Source organism: Scomber japonicus, chromosome 13 (genome assembly GCF_027409825.1).
Source record: "Scomber japonicus isolate fScoJap1 chromosome 13, fScoJap1.pri, whole genome shotgun sequence".
NCBI classification, from domain to species: Eukaryota; Metazoa; Chordata; class Actinopteri; order Scombriformes; family Scombridae; genus Scomber; species Scomber japonicus.
Window position 1 is genome coordinate 11,454,414 of NC_070590.1, and position 13,936 is coordinate 11,468,349.

The window sequence follows — 13,936 nt, forward strand, 5'->3', positions numbered from 1 at the left end:
TCGTCCCGGCTGAACTATTGCAATGTCCTCTCTACCTGTCTCAGCCAGTCATCTCTGAACTGCCTACAATTGGTCCAGAATGCTACTGCTTGGCTATTCATCAGGTCCAGCCAGAGGTCACACATTACGCTAATTCTATATTCTTCATGTTTATTTGTTATTTGAATTTATTTTAAGGTTCTTGTAATCACTTACAGAGCCCTGCAGTATCAGGCACCAGAGTACTTATATGACCTTTTCCAGTTGTATATACCCAGTAGGTCATTGAGGTCTGCTGACCAGGGCCTACTGATTGTGTCTCCCTACCGCCTGAATACAAAAGGTGATCAGGCCTTTCAAGTAGTGGCTTCAACACCATGGAGCTCTTTACCTGCAGGGTTACGATCTGCAGCCTCTGTAGAGGTTTGTAAAAAGCAAAAAAAGACCTTAAATTGTTTAAGTGCTTGTTTCTGTTGTATGTCCTCTGTTTGCCTGCATTTTTGCTTTTATATTTTAGGTCTTTTATGTTTTGATTTAGTTTTTCTTGCATCTTCCTCATTGATTGTATGTTTTTATTGCCTTTTTCTTGTTTGCATGTTTTTATGGTCTTTTTTGTATTCTGTGAAGCACTTTGTGAATTGTATTTCTGTGAAAGGTGCTATAGGCCTATCATATAAAGTTATTATTATTATTATTATTATTAGTAGTAGTAATCATAATCATAATCATAATAATAACAACAACAACAACAACAACAATAATACTTTATTTATGGATGCCTCCACAGGTCCACATCAACTGGAAACAAAACAAAATAAAATAAAACACAAGACAATACAATAACAAGACAGTATAAATACATACTGAGTTAAAACAATAAAAGTATTTTGTGTCATTTTGTGTAGGCTGGGCTAATGCCATCATAACTTCATTTTTTGATTCAGTTAACCGAACCATGAATCTGTACATTAAGTTCCTTAGAACTGCATAAAATAGTAGTAGTAGTAGTAGTAGTAGTGTTATTATATATATAAAAAAAGATATGTGTTACGTATAAGATAAAATAACACTATAAGTTCAGTACTGTAAATGGTAATAAACAAGGTTTGTGGTATATATGTATATGATGTCTATGGTCTGACCTCCCACCACTGGGCGGCGCGCTACGCAATTGACGTAGCAACATTTTTGAAAAACGTGTCGCACTTTTCTTACGTACAGGTTCAAAGACCCAAACAACCGTCCATGAAATATCCACACTAGCTCAACTAGTGTCGTGTTTAATTGTGAACTAATTTGGCTTTCTTTACTACGTGAAACTTCGTGGGATATCAATGGGCCGCGAGTCGAGGTAAGTCAAATGTTTGGGTTTAATTTGCTGTTTCAACCTTTCGTATATATCTTACTTGTTAATTTCGCTAACATTAGCATCGTAGCTAACACGTCCAGGTGTGAATGCGAACACTTTACCGCACAAAGCTTTTTAAATGTTGCTCATTTTATATAAAACAATGTAGTATTTTCATCTACCGTTTGTCAGCTACATGATTATTCTGGTCTTTGCTCCTTTTAGACACTACAGGAAGCGTTCCGCCTCTCGGGGACGGTCAGGGAGCCGATCAAAGAGTCGCTCTCCGGACAAACGCTCCAAGAAAGACGACCGGGACCGGAGCAGGAGGGAGAGGTCCCGGAGCAGGGAACGGCGCCGGTCACGGTCCAGAGACAGAAAGAGAGCCAGGTAACTTAAAGGGGTGTATTACTGTGTGTGGTGTATGAGTGCTGTTAGGACTCTGGCACCTTACTGGACTTGCACCTTACACTGCACAATCCTTGATATTCCTTTTATTTATGGTTACTTCTTTTCTTTTTTATCCCGTTGTGATAAAGACTGCCCTCAAGGAAAGTTTCGTTGTATAGAAATGACAATAAAACATCTATCTATCTAAAAGGAATTGGCATTTTTAGGTAAATCAAGCAGCAAGTGGAGTTCTGTGCATTTGTTTTCACTCTTATTATAAGACTCAAGTCAAGTTTAATTTTTTGTATCGCACCTTTTCATACAGATTGGCATTTCAAGGTGCCTAACATCAGCATAAAGTAGTCAGTCAGTAGGGCAGTAATATACTGGGAAGCCAAACAATTAAGTTCTTTACAGACTATCAGCAGAATTTGGCACCACTTGTTGCCACCCTATAGTTTCCTCAACACATATGATCTCTGTGTAACCTTCGGTCATCTTTTGACTCTTGACTAGGGGCATGAGCAACTGTGCACTGAAAGAACTTGTCAGTCCAGCAAAGACACTGACACAAAGACATGTAAAGTTTGTTAACACCTGCTCTAGAAATTCACGAGTCAAGATTTTCCAAGTGTAGAAAGCCTGAGAACTGCAAATGAACTATGTTAACTCTCTCGTGTGATTGTAATTTCATGTAATGCTTTTTTTTGGTCCAGGCGCTCCAGGAGCAGAGAGAGGAGGAGGACCAGAAGCAGAGAAAGGAGGAGGTCGGGCAGCAGGAGCCGAGCCCGGAGGTCTCGATCTGGCAGCCCCAGCAAGAGCAGGAGAGCAAAGTGAGGCTTCCCCTCCTGGTTGATCTGACAAATGTTGTGTTAAGCACACTGATTACATCAGTGTTCACAATACCTTTCAATGACTCACTGGGAAAATTTCAACATGATGTGTTTTTTCTCATTGTTTTTTAAAAATGTTTTTATTCCCTACAGGTCAGTAAGCAAGGAGAAAGACAGTGTTGATCCTGTATCTGATAAAAAAAAGACTAAAGAGGAGAAGGAAGATGAGAAGGTGGAGGATGTAAGTTGAATGTTTTCAGGTTATGCTTAACTCTAACTCTTAATGGTCGCACAGCAGATGTAAAATGTGACAGACCTGGAGTAAATAAGATTATTATATACATAATATTAATCTTTGAAAAAACGTGGCTGACTTTTGGTCTTTCCTTTTGTGTCAATTCAGCAAGACTTTGACCAGAACAAGCTAGAGGAGGAGATGAGGAAGAGGAAGGAGCGGGTGGAAAAGTGGAGGGAGGAACAAAGGAAGAAGGCCATTGAAAACATCGGAGAGATCAAGAAAGAACTGGAGGAGATGAAGCAGGGCAAGAAGTGGAGCCTGGAGGATGATGATGGTGAGGAACTAATTGTAAACCCATTCAGCAACAATTTCATTTACATGTGCTCAGCTTATAGCTACAGACAAACGTGTAATGTACTGTAAGTGAAGCAAGGAAGCCCAAGTGAAGTTTTATTTGGTGAATTTAGAAATAATGTTGTGTGGAAGGTCTTGGGTTTGAGTTGAGTTTGTGCTTGAGTAGTATTTATATGACAATATAATAATATATATTTATATTAATATATAATTAATACACTTTAATCAGATAAACAATCACTTGACCTGCCATATCAGTGTTAACTTGCATGCAACATTGGGTTACTTACAATTAATTCTTCCTTGCAGATGATGATGAGGAGGGGTCAGCTCCAATGGAGGCAGACGATGATGAAGATGGGGAAGGGAAGGGAGAGAAGAAAGAGAAGGATATTAAGGAGGAGAAGAGAGAGGAAGGTGAGAAAGAGCAGGAAACTCCTATGGAGCAGCAGACTGAGGAGGATGATGTAGATCCTCTGGACGCCTACATGGAGGAGGTCAAACAGGAGGTGAAGAAGTTCAACATGGGAGCCATGAAAGGAAATGATAAGGTGAGGACGAAGGAGATCTGCATCACTTGAGACTAGAGCCAAATCATCTGATTAGAGCTGAAACGATTACTCAAATTATTCAAATAATTTGATTACAAAAAATCATCCAGGCAGTTTTTCATGAATCAAAGCTTTGTTTAATTAATTTCACTTGTTTGTATGACGTGCTCTGCTTGTGTTTCACACGGATGGTTATTACTGACGCACATCGTGTCACTCGCTATGTCGCAGAGCAGTTTACTAGAGCGTGAAAACTACAAAGTGTGTGCGGCATCTAGTCGGAGGCGACACCCATACACACACACACACACACACACCCACACACACTCAAACCGATCGGTTTTCTTTTTGCCCGTCATGTCTTATTTTTCTAACGTCACCTTGTGGATCATTAAGCTTGTTGTTCTAGTTAGTGAACTATCAGTTTCTACTTGCTGAGAAGATCTCAGTCAGCCAGTCAGCAGTAGGAGATGAGGAGAGGAGCAGGGAGATGTTAATCTCAGGTCTCTACACTGAAAGCCTGAGGTAGGAGGAGCGGGGGAATCTAGTGCACTTAATTTGTATGGTAGCCTAATGATGCAAAAATTAAAATCAGTCACACTAAAAGTAAGTAAGTTCATGTATTTGTTTCAGATGGCACTGAAGTTAAATGCAATAAATGGGTTTAGTTTTGATTAAAACAATTGAATATTCAGACCTAATAGCCTTTGTCTAAGTTATAAATCTTAAATATGTCTTCTTTCAAAGTCATTTGACTTTACTGTATTATTATTATTTTCATTTATTTGTTTTAGAAGGTACTGAAGTTAAATGCAATAAGTGGGTTTAGTTTAGATTTTTTAGTAAGGCAAAAAATGTTATTGGATTACGCGATTAATCAATGAAATAATTGATAGAATAATCGATTTTTAAAAATAATCGACAGCTGCAGCCCTACATCTGATGTTTAATACTGTCAGAGTTATGGAACATTATTTTGGATCTGCGTTAAAAGACAATTTCACCCTCTGCCATAACTAGCCGGTAATCATTAAAGGGGGTTTAAATGTATAAAATATGTAATAATTGATCTCTATCAGATTGATGCGAGTGAGAAGTAAAGCATTGACAATCACCTCCCATCCTCTTGAATTACTATATATTGCCATATGTAAGATTGTTTTTGCGTTGTCGGCCACACTGTCAATTAACCATTAGCATTAGCTCTAAAAACTTGCTCATTTAGTTTGCAAATCAACGGACAGCCCCATATGTGGTTTTATGTCATTTTTATTGTCCAACATTGGTTGTCAACATCAGTTTATGTCAGTTAGTGTTGCACTTGATGTCATTTCTGTGGATCTTTTCCTCTTCTGTTGTGCCCAGTAATATTTATTTATTTATTTTCCCCCAATTTTCAACAGAAGGGAGCAATGACAGTCACCAAAGTTGTGACAGTTGTCAAAACAAAGAAAGGACCTCACACTCACAAGAAGAAGGGTGAGCTGATGGAGAATGACCAGGATGCAATGGAGGTGAGTTTTCTTCCTCATCACTATTTTACTTGTGAAGGAAGTCACACATTCACCAGCATTTATTCAATACTGATGATGGTGTTTCTTTCTTTAGCAAAAAGTGCTCCTCTTTCCTAAATTGTGTGTCCATCAAACTGCCTGACGATTTCATGAGGTGTCTCCTGAAGGATAAAACTGCGAACTAACTTAAATCTGACTGCTCTGTGTGACAGTACTCATCAGAGGAGGAGGAGGTGGATCTGCAGACAGCTCTGACAGGCTTCCAAACCAAACAAAGGAAGATCCTGGAGCCTGTTGACCACGGGAAGATCCAGTACGAGCAATTCCGAAAAAACTTCTACGTGGAGGTGCCTGAGCTCGCCAGGATGACTCCAGAAGGTCCGTAAACAGAATATTTGTAATAGATGGTTATGTTAATTATACCATGACAATCAGCCAGAAATATAAAATTCCACTTGTTTCCAGCATTAAAATGGCAAATACTGTATGTGCATGTATATTTCTTGGTAAAGTTTAATTACTTTTTAGCACCCTTGCTACCTGTCTAACATCTTTTTATGTGACTTTTTAATCAATTCAGATGTGAATGCTTACCGGTTGGAAATGGAGGGCATTACTGTTAAAGGGAAGGGCTCTCCCAAACCCATCAAGACCTGGGTGCAGTGTGGGGTGTCTATGAAGATTCTCAATGCCCTGAAGAAGTGAGTCTGCCTGAGGGAGACAATAATGTGATGAACTAGGCAACTTCTTTTTTGCAGTATAGTAATTATCTGGCCAATTGAAAATTCAGAAATTCTGCAGTCAGCTTATGTGTAAATGGGTAAATGGCTGATTTTAGATTCATGTGCAGAGAACAGCTTCCTGTTTGTTGCGTGAAGTACATAGATTCATTTAGCTGGACATGAAACTGCTGGTAATGCAGCAATACTGTGAAATAGCTGTTAAAACACACAGAGGAGAATTTCTTAAGATCTAGCTGAAAAAAAAAATCCTCTGTGTTTCAGATCATTAAATGACATTTATAGATTCTTTATAATTATGTCAAGCACTCATACTGTTTTCTCCTAAATGTATTCAGGTACAGCTACGACAAGCCCACCCCCATTCAGGCCCAGGCCATCCCTTCTGTCATGGCAGGCCGAGACCTCATTGGCATTGCTAAGACCGGCAGCGGGAAAACCATAGCTTTCCTGCTGCCCATGTTCCGACACATCATGGACCAGAGGCCCCTGGAAGAGTCTGAGGGACCCATCTGTAAGGAACAGATTATTTAATACTTTCTTTTTCACTTGAATATTTCATGAAATATGGTCCATTTTCTTTTGATTATATTAAGTAAAATTGGAATAACTGATGTGGCTTAAATTGTGGGACATGGATTTGTGACGTCCTACCCCCGTTCCTTTCAAAACCCTAACCATCAAAATGGTAAAAGACACAAACATATTCTCTCATTCTGTTTTGCTCCTTTTCACACAGCTGTTATCATGACTCCGACCAGAGAGTTGGCTCTGCAGATCACCAAGGAGTGCAAGAAATTCTCTAAACCGCTGGGACTCAGGGTGGTGTGTGTCTATGGAGGCACAGGTATCAGTGAACAGGTAAACATACTCACAGTAATGATGCCTGTCTAATTGTATTTCCAGTGGGCTTTAATTGGCTTGTAATGGTCTGATTATTCAGTGTAAACCTCAGTTGTGAAGCTACATACTGATGTGAATGCCCTAGCAACCACTTAGTAACACTGAAAAGTCCCCAAACATCATCATATTAGTCAGCAAATGTTTGTCAGAAGGTTTGACTGTTCCTGATAATTTTTTATGTTTTTAATATGGAACAATGAATCCATTCATTTAGAAAATCACAACTTGATGAATCAACCATGAAAATGATTTAGTTGCAGTCCCAGATAAGTAAATAAGGACAGACTGCTACTTTTGGTCATCTGTCATATTCAAACTTTGAACATTGCATTAATGTCATTGGTTGTTATTTGTCCAGATTGCTGAGCTGAAGCGAGGAGCTGAGATCATCGTGTGCACACCTGGAAGAATGATTGACATGTTGGGTGCCAACAGTGGTGAGTTTTAGACACTTTTTTACTCTGATAATAAGTGGATGCAGATTAGCTTTTTTTGATGCCTTGAGAGTCTTGTGTAAATTACCTTGCATGGAATAAATGTTCTAGTGTGATAAAATACATGATGAACTAAGTCAGTACCACTTACTAAACTGTTGACATTATCTGACCACCTTTGGGATCAGTCATATCTACAAGACAGTGATGTGTTTCCTGAAGATCAGGGCAAGTACAGGTAGGTGGACCTGGTGCTGCCTCCGCAGTTCTTCAGTCTACAAGCCACAGATGATCAAAATATTTCATGACTATACTGCCACATGAATGTTGGTTGGTCAGCTCCTGTAACTTATTATATTAAATAAGAGTAGCCAGAATGGTCAACCAGGGTTCTACAGTGTTGCTGTTTAACAAGCATATACTCTCCTGAATAAATTCAAAACTGCATTAAAGAGATAAAAGGCACACATGTGCATCTTGAGATTCAAAGCTCAGAGAGAGATTTTCCTGTTGTTTTCACAGATCACGCATCGCTGGTCTCCCTAATTATTTTTAATTAGGAGCTCATGTTGCTTCTGAGAATAAATATCATTGTAGAGCCCTGTACAGCACCAATCATTTGCATAAAAATGTGAATAAATCCTGGAAATGTTTTTAGAATAGTAAGTAGTTATATTTGCTGACAGTTTTATTGTGCATTATGTAAATCTTTTCTAACCAGTTATTATAATTGAAGGGGTTTTATTGTTTCCACACATGCGAGGTAATCTGTAATATGTTTCCCTTGTAGGTGAAAAGGCGCTTGGTCAGATAATGCTTGATGGGGCTCCATCTCTTGTATTGTATCTTGAGGCTGTTTTCTGACTTTTACAGGTCCCTCATGCCCATGAGATGGTACGCAAGAACAGAGACAACTAAAAAAATGAACATCATTTTAAAATGCAAATAAATAAAAACTTGGCCACTTGAAACTAGATTAGAGGAATGTGCTGAAGTTAGGATGCCTTGTTTTACTCTCAAGTAATGTCCGATAGTCTCGAGATGGAAACGGTGTTCTGAGTTTGAAAGATTAGTTTCTTATGTTTTGAAGAAGGCAGGATGCGTGTGAAGACAGACATTTCTTAAAGTTAATTGTTTTACTCTCGCTCCTCTTCCTTGGTATTTAGGTCGTGTCACCAACCTACGCAGAGTTACGTATGTGGTGCTGGATGAAGCTGACAGGATGTTTGACATGGGCTTTGAGCCACAGGTAGGTGGCATGCAGATACATCACCATTACCAGATTTAAATCTGACACAAATGTCTAACTACTGTGCCAATTTCTTGTAGCCTAGTATTTATGCCTTCTGTTAAAGCAGAGAAACCTGGGATTAGTAAGATCAATAATGCAGATGAGAAATTGTATTTGCTAACCTCCAGGTGTCTGGTTCCTCTACCAGGTAATGCGTATTGTGGACAATGTGCGTCCAGACCGTCAGACAGTGATGTTCTCGGCCACCTTCCCCAGAGCCATGGAGGCGCTGGCTCGTAGGATCCTGTCAAAGCCCCTAGAGGTCCAGGTGGGAGGCCGTAGTGTGGTCTGCTCTGATGTGGAACAACACGTGGTAAATCATCTATGTTTCATCTCTTTCTCATTGCTCTCATGAGCTGATGTGTCTTTTTAAGTGTCCTTTTTTTCTGATTCATATTTGTAATACAGTTGAAATGTGGTCTCACATCAGTCTCCCTGTTCCCGTTTCTTTTCATTTGTTTCTGTAGTTAGTGATTGAGGAGGACAAGAAGTTCCTGAAGCTTCTGGAGATCCTTGGCCACTACCAGGAAAAGGGCTCTGTCATCATCTTTGTGGACAAACAGGAGCATGCAGACGCGCTTCTCAAAGACCTGATGAAAGCTTCGTACCCCTGCATGTCTCTGCATGGAGGTACTGGCTCATATTTACACGGGGAATAAATATAAACAGGCTCTTATTACTGACTTTACAGAACTTGAAAAAATTGAAATATGTTGGTCAATTTTAAGTCTGCATATCGATAAAGGAAAATAACCCATTCTGAAGAGTATCTGCTGACTGTATTCTATGATGGACATGTTTAGTATTTGGTCTTTGATATTCCTTTCCTGTGCTCTTCTTAGGAATTGACCAGTACGACAGAGACAGCATCATCAACGACTTCAAGAACGGAGCTTGTCGTCTGATGGTGGCGACCTCAGTGGCTGCCAGAGGCCTGGACGTCAAACAGCTGATCCTGGTGGTCAACTACAACTGTCCAAACCACTATGAGGACTATGTCCACAGGGCAGGACGCACAGGCAGAGCTGGAAACAAGGTCAGTTATTTAAAGATGAGTGTGTTTTTAGTTCACTTCCTGGAATCCTGTAAAATTACACATATAAATCTTTTCTTTTATCAGAGTTTAAATCTTGACATTTACAACATTAATATCTTGTTCCTTCTCTCAGGGTTATGCCTACACTTTCATCACAGATGATCAGGTACGCTATGCTGGCGATATCATCAAAGCCTTGGAGCTGTCCGGCTCTCCTGTTCCTCCCGAACTGGAGCAGCTTTGGAGTTCCTTCAGAGACCAACAGAAAGCGGTAAGATGAGAGATAGTGATCTGAAACATTTAGAGTATCTGTGCATCAAGCCTGCATTCAATCTTAAAGCTGCATTAGGAGGCACTTAGAAATAGCAGGTAACTGTTTGAATTCCTGAAATTTTAAAGCATGTCATTGCCCAGAAATAATTTATTGTGATGCTGAATGATATTATCAATACCTGAAATGAACCAGGATAAATAGGTTCAATCCTTGTCGCAGTTACCAAGTTGACCAATCTAGGAATGCATATGTGACAATTAAATATATATTTCCCCTCTCTCTCTCTTTTTCCTTTTCGCTTTCATACTTGCAGGAGGGTAAGACCATTAAGAGCAGCAGCGGCTTCTCAGGAAAAGGCTTTAAGTTTGACGAGACAGAACACGCTCTGGCCAATGAGAGAAAGAAGCTGCAGAAAGCTGCTCTCGGCCTGCAGGACTCTGATGATGAGGACGGAGCCCTGGATGTGAGTGATGTTATATTTTTTATTTTTATGATTGTCTTTTGATCGGCAACATGTTAGTGGAACAAAATGTGGACTAATCTGTTTCTGAGCATAAATGTATCCATTAATATTAAACTTAAGTATGCCATCCTTCCTCTTACAATTATATAATCATTACTAATTATTCATGCCATCATCCCATCTCAATCATCTCCCCTACCTTTCCCCTCTCTTCAGATTGAGGAGCAAATTGAAAGCATGTTTAACTCCAAGAAGAGGGTGAAGGATCTGTCTGCTCCTGGGGCGGCTACTGGTCCTGCGGGAGCAGTAACCGCCACAGCAGCTGCTCCCGGAGGCATGCCAGGCCTCGGACCCACATCTGCTGGAAACATCCAGAAACTGGAGATGGCCAAGAGGTTGGCTCTCAAGATCAACGCTCAGAAAAACCTGGGTGCCGAAGCTCAGGTACTTTTTCACTGCAGGGTGTGGAATGACAAAGCAAAGACTGAGGAACATTTTATCTCAAATTGTCACATTAGCCTACTTTCAGTCAGTAACTTTTGTCAGTTTGGATGTCAGCATTTAGACCCTGACACCAAATAGATAAGCCACTGATGTAAAACATTTAATTTAATTAATTTACTCATTCATTTTAACCAATTTTATATATACGTGTTATCTTAAATACTGCAAATGCAAGTCCTTAATATCCAAAACTCCTTAGATTTTCAAATGCCAGTTTTAAAAGGAAATGTTAACTTGTCACTGCTATCAGGTTGTTGGTCAAATTTAGTATAAGCTTAATTAAAAGTAATGTAAAGTTATTAAAATCTCCGCCTAATGCCTCTTTTCTTTAGGTTATTTTTTCCTGTTTATTTCATGTTTCTTATATTGTATATTGTTTTTTTCTGATTAGTTTGTGATGTGTTTCATGTGTTGTGTTATTTCCTCACATGTAGCAAATGAAGTCTAACTCACTTTCTCTTTTTGTGCAGGATGTGATGCAGCAGGCCACCAACGCTATCCTGCGTGGCGGCACTATCATGACACCCTCTGTGTCAGCCAAGACCATCGCAGAGCAGCTGGCGGAGAAGATCAATGCCAAGCTGAACTACACCCCTGTGGAGAAGCTGGAGGAGGAGCGGCAGGCAGCTGAACAGGCCGAGACTGTCAAAAGATATGAAGAGGAGCTGGAGATCAACGACTTCCCCCAGGTCAGCAGCACACAGCGCAGGGCTGGCATTTTCCACTGTCATCTGTGTTTATTCAGTTAAAGCTTTTATCTTTTTCAATGTGTTTAGGTAGAAAAGCAGTGCTGTGTGTGTCTGTGTGTGTTCGTTTTTCACCTTCTAATGTCTTGGAAAAAAATATACTTGTATCTTCCAACTGTTTTCTATTTTGATGGAAAGAATCGCAAACCGAGAAAGAAAGTATCAAACTAACAAACCTTTGTTCTTTATCAGACGGCCAGGTGGAAGGTGACGTCGAAAGAAGCTCTGCAGAGGATCGGTGAATACTCTGAAGCTGCCATCACCATCAGAGGAACATATTTCCCTCCAGGCAAAGAGCCAAAGGAGGGAGAACGCAAGATCTACCTGGCTATTGAAAGTATGTGTCAGGAAATTAATTTCAGGGTTAATTTTCAGGAAGTTTTACACTTTAAAAATGCTACTCGCATTCTCTTCCTGTGTTTAATATTGTGTATTAATGCTGAGTTTCTTTTCAAGGTGCAAATGAACTGGCTGTACAAAAAGCCAAAACAGAGATTACACGACTAATCAAGGAGGAGCTCATCAGATTAGTAAGTATCTGTAATATAGATTTTTTTTTTTAAACTTTAGTAATGTTTCTAAAGTAAATTAGAGCAACATAAAATATAACGGGTTGCTAAAAATGTCGCTCATTCATTTTCTTTTCTTTTTCACTTTCTCTTTGCAGCAAAATTCCTACCAGCCGACGAGCAAAGGCCGATACAAAGTGTTGTAGAGGGGGAACGAAGGATCTCCGGAGGAGTCTCTCAACCGTCTCTCGTCATCTCTACAGTTTCATCAATTTGGTTAAAGAATATTTTAGTCTATATTTTTAATAATGTTCCCTTTAATTACGTAAGTTTAGCATCCGTTTTTTCTCTTTTTTCCTTAGTTTCGTATGTGCTTTACTTGAGTTGCAAATGATTTTATACCTACAAAACCAGAAATCCCCAAATGTCTGCTGTTGTTTTGACCTCCCTCAACATTAAGCTACTACAGTATGTATTTAAATATAGGACTATTTTGTTTCACATCATTTTTCTTGTCAGATTTCACCCTGTTATATGTACAAGCAACATACAATAGGCTTTATAAAAGAAATCATCAGATGAAAGATGTTTTTACTTTTCCTTACAATAAAGCAAGGGGTTGCTAAGGAAATAAACTTGAATTGTCCATTTGTTTGCTTGAACAAAACTGGTATACATTAAAGTCTTACCAGTTTAAATTATTCATTAGCCTTTTGTTTGTATATTATTCATCAGTAGTGGGGAGCGCATGCCTGGTGAGCATTAAAACTGGATAATTAAACTATTTCAGGACAATGAATAAAAAAAAAAAAACACGCTGCAGGTTTTTGAAGCTTTATTTCTGAATGTGTATTAAGAAAAAGCAGCGTTTTGGATGTGAAAGTGGTTCAAGAGGGGAAGGCGAAAACCCTCTCTTCACATCCACGGTTTTGGCGTTCTGCGCATGCTCAGACTGCGCTCCCGTCTTATTAATTTTTAATGGAAAATGGCTGCGTTTCTTATCCAAACCTCTGGAGCTCGGACATAAAAAAAAACCCCATCAGACTTGAAGCAGCTCGGTGTCTCTTCAACCTTCACACCGAAACAAACCGATGTGGTAACCGTCCAACCAGCCGATGTCCTGTGTTGCGAAAATATTTTGGGGAAAATGGATAGACTCACGCTTTGAGGGATGAAAGAGCATTTTTCTCCTTAACCCTTTCTGCTCCGAGATCTGCAAACAATCGAGGTACAGTAACATTAGTACCGATGTTGGTGACCGGAGGTTGTATTCAGATTCCTTATTTAGCCTCGATGCAAGCATAGAAATCTTACATCTCCGTTCATTTTCCGCATTTTTTTTTTAGCCAAGATTTTACACCGCTATCTTCAAATCCCGTTATCCGGGCCAAATGAGGCTAAATTCAGCCGTAGGTGTTGAACACATAGGGGCAAAGTGACTCTGAGAGCAGGAGGTTTGGTCGTCTGGACTTAAAGATGAGCAATCCATGTGCATATTTTTTTTGTTTTTTTGTGAATGAATATTACTACTGACAGTGAAGTGTATGTGTAGTAAGTCCACACCTCCCAGCATCCTGTGTGTGTGTGTGTGTGTGTATGTGTGTGTGTGTGTCTGTCCTCTGCAGGAGGGAGAAGACAGAAATCTCATAAGCAGCAGTCTGTTTTGCTTTTTTTTAAAAACTATTAATAGCCTCATGTTTGGTTATTATGAGCCGTGTGATGGTGAGACTGAAGAGCAGTGATGTGTGTAAGCAGTCAGAGATATTTGTAATCAAAAGGATGTTGTGTTTGACTTGTTTGTGAAAGAGAAAGTTCACTGCCTCCTCCTC

At 39.6% G+C, this 13,936-nt stretch overlaps 1 protein-coding gene across 1 annotated transcript; it reads left to right on the forward strand.

Annotated features, from left to right (window-relative positions):
• The first annotated feature begins 1,200 nt into the window (after positions 1 to 1,200).
• ddx46 (DEAD (Asp-Glu-Ala-Asp) box polypeptide 46) lies at positions 1,201 to 12,909 on the forward strand. The gene is made up of 23 exons (XM_053332374.1): positions 1,201 to 1,330; positions 1,553 to 1,717; positions 2,434 to 2,550; positions 2,704 to 2,791; positions 2,954 to 3,122; positions 3,452 to 3,693; positions 5,097 to 5,207; positions 5,420 to 5,585; positions 5,788 to 5,908; positions 6,286 to 6,461; positions 6,687 to 6,808; positions 7,209 to 7,287; positions 8,451 to 8,533; positions 8,724 to 8,888; positions 9,043 to 9,205; positions 9,418 to 9,611; positions 9,745 to 9,882; positions 10,199 to 10,348; positions 10,565 to 10,792; positions 11,323 to 11,541; positions 11,791 to 11,935; positions 12,055 to 12,128; positions 12,266 to 12,909. The coding sequence occupies exons 1-23, from the start codon at positions 1,314 to 1,316 to the stop codon at positions 12,311 to 12,313; spliced, it is 3,180 nt and encodes a 1,059-aa protein (XP_053188349.1). The 5' UTR covers positions 1,201 to 1,313; the 3' UTR covers positions 12,314 to 12,909.
• Positions 12,910 to 13,936: the final 1,027 nt, after the last annotated feature.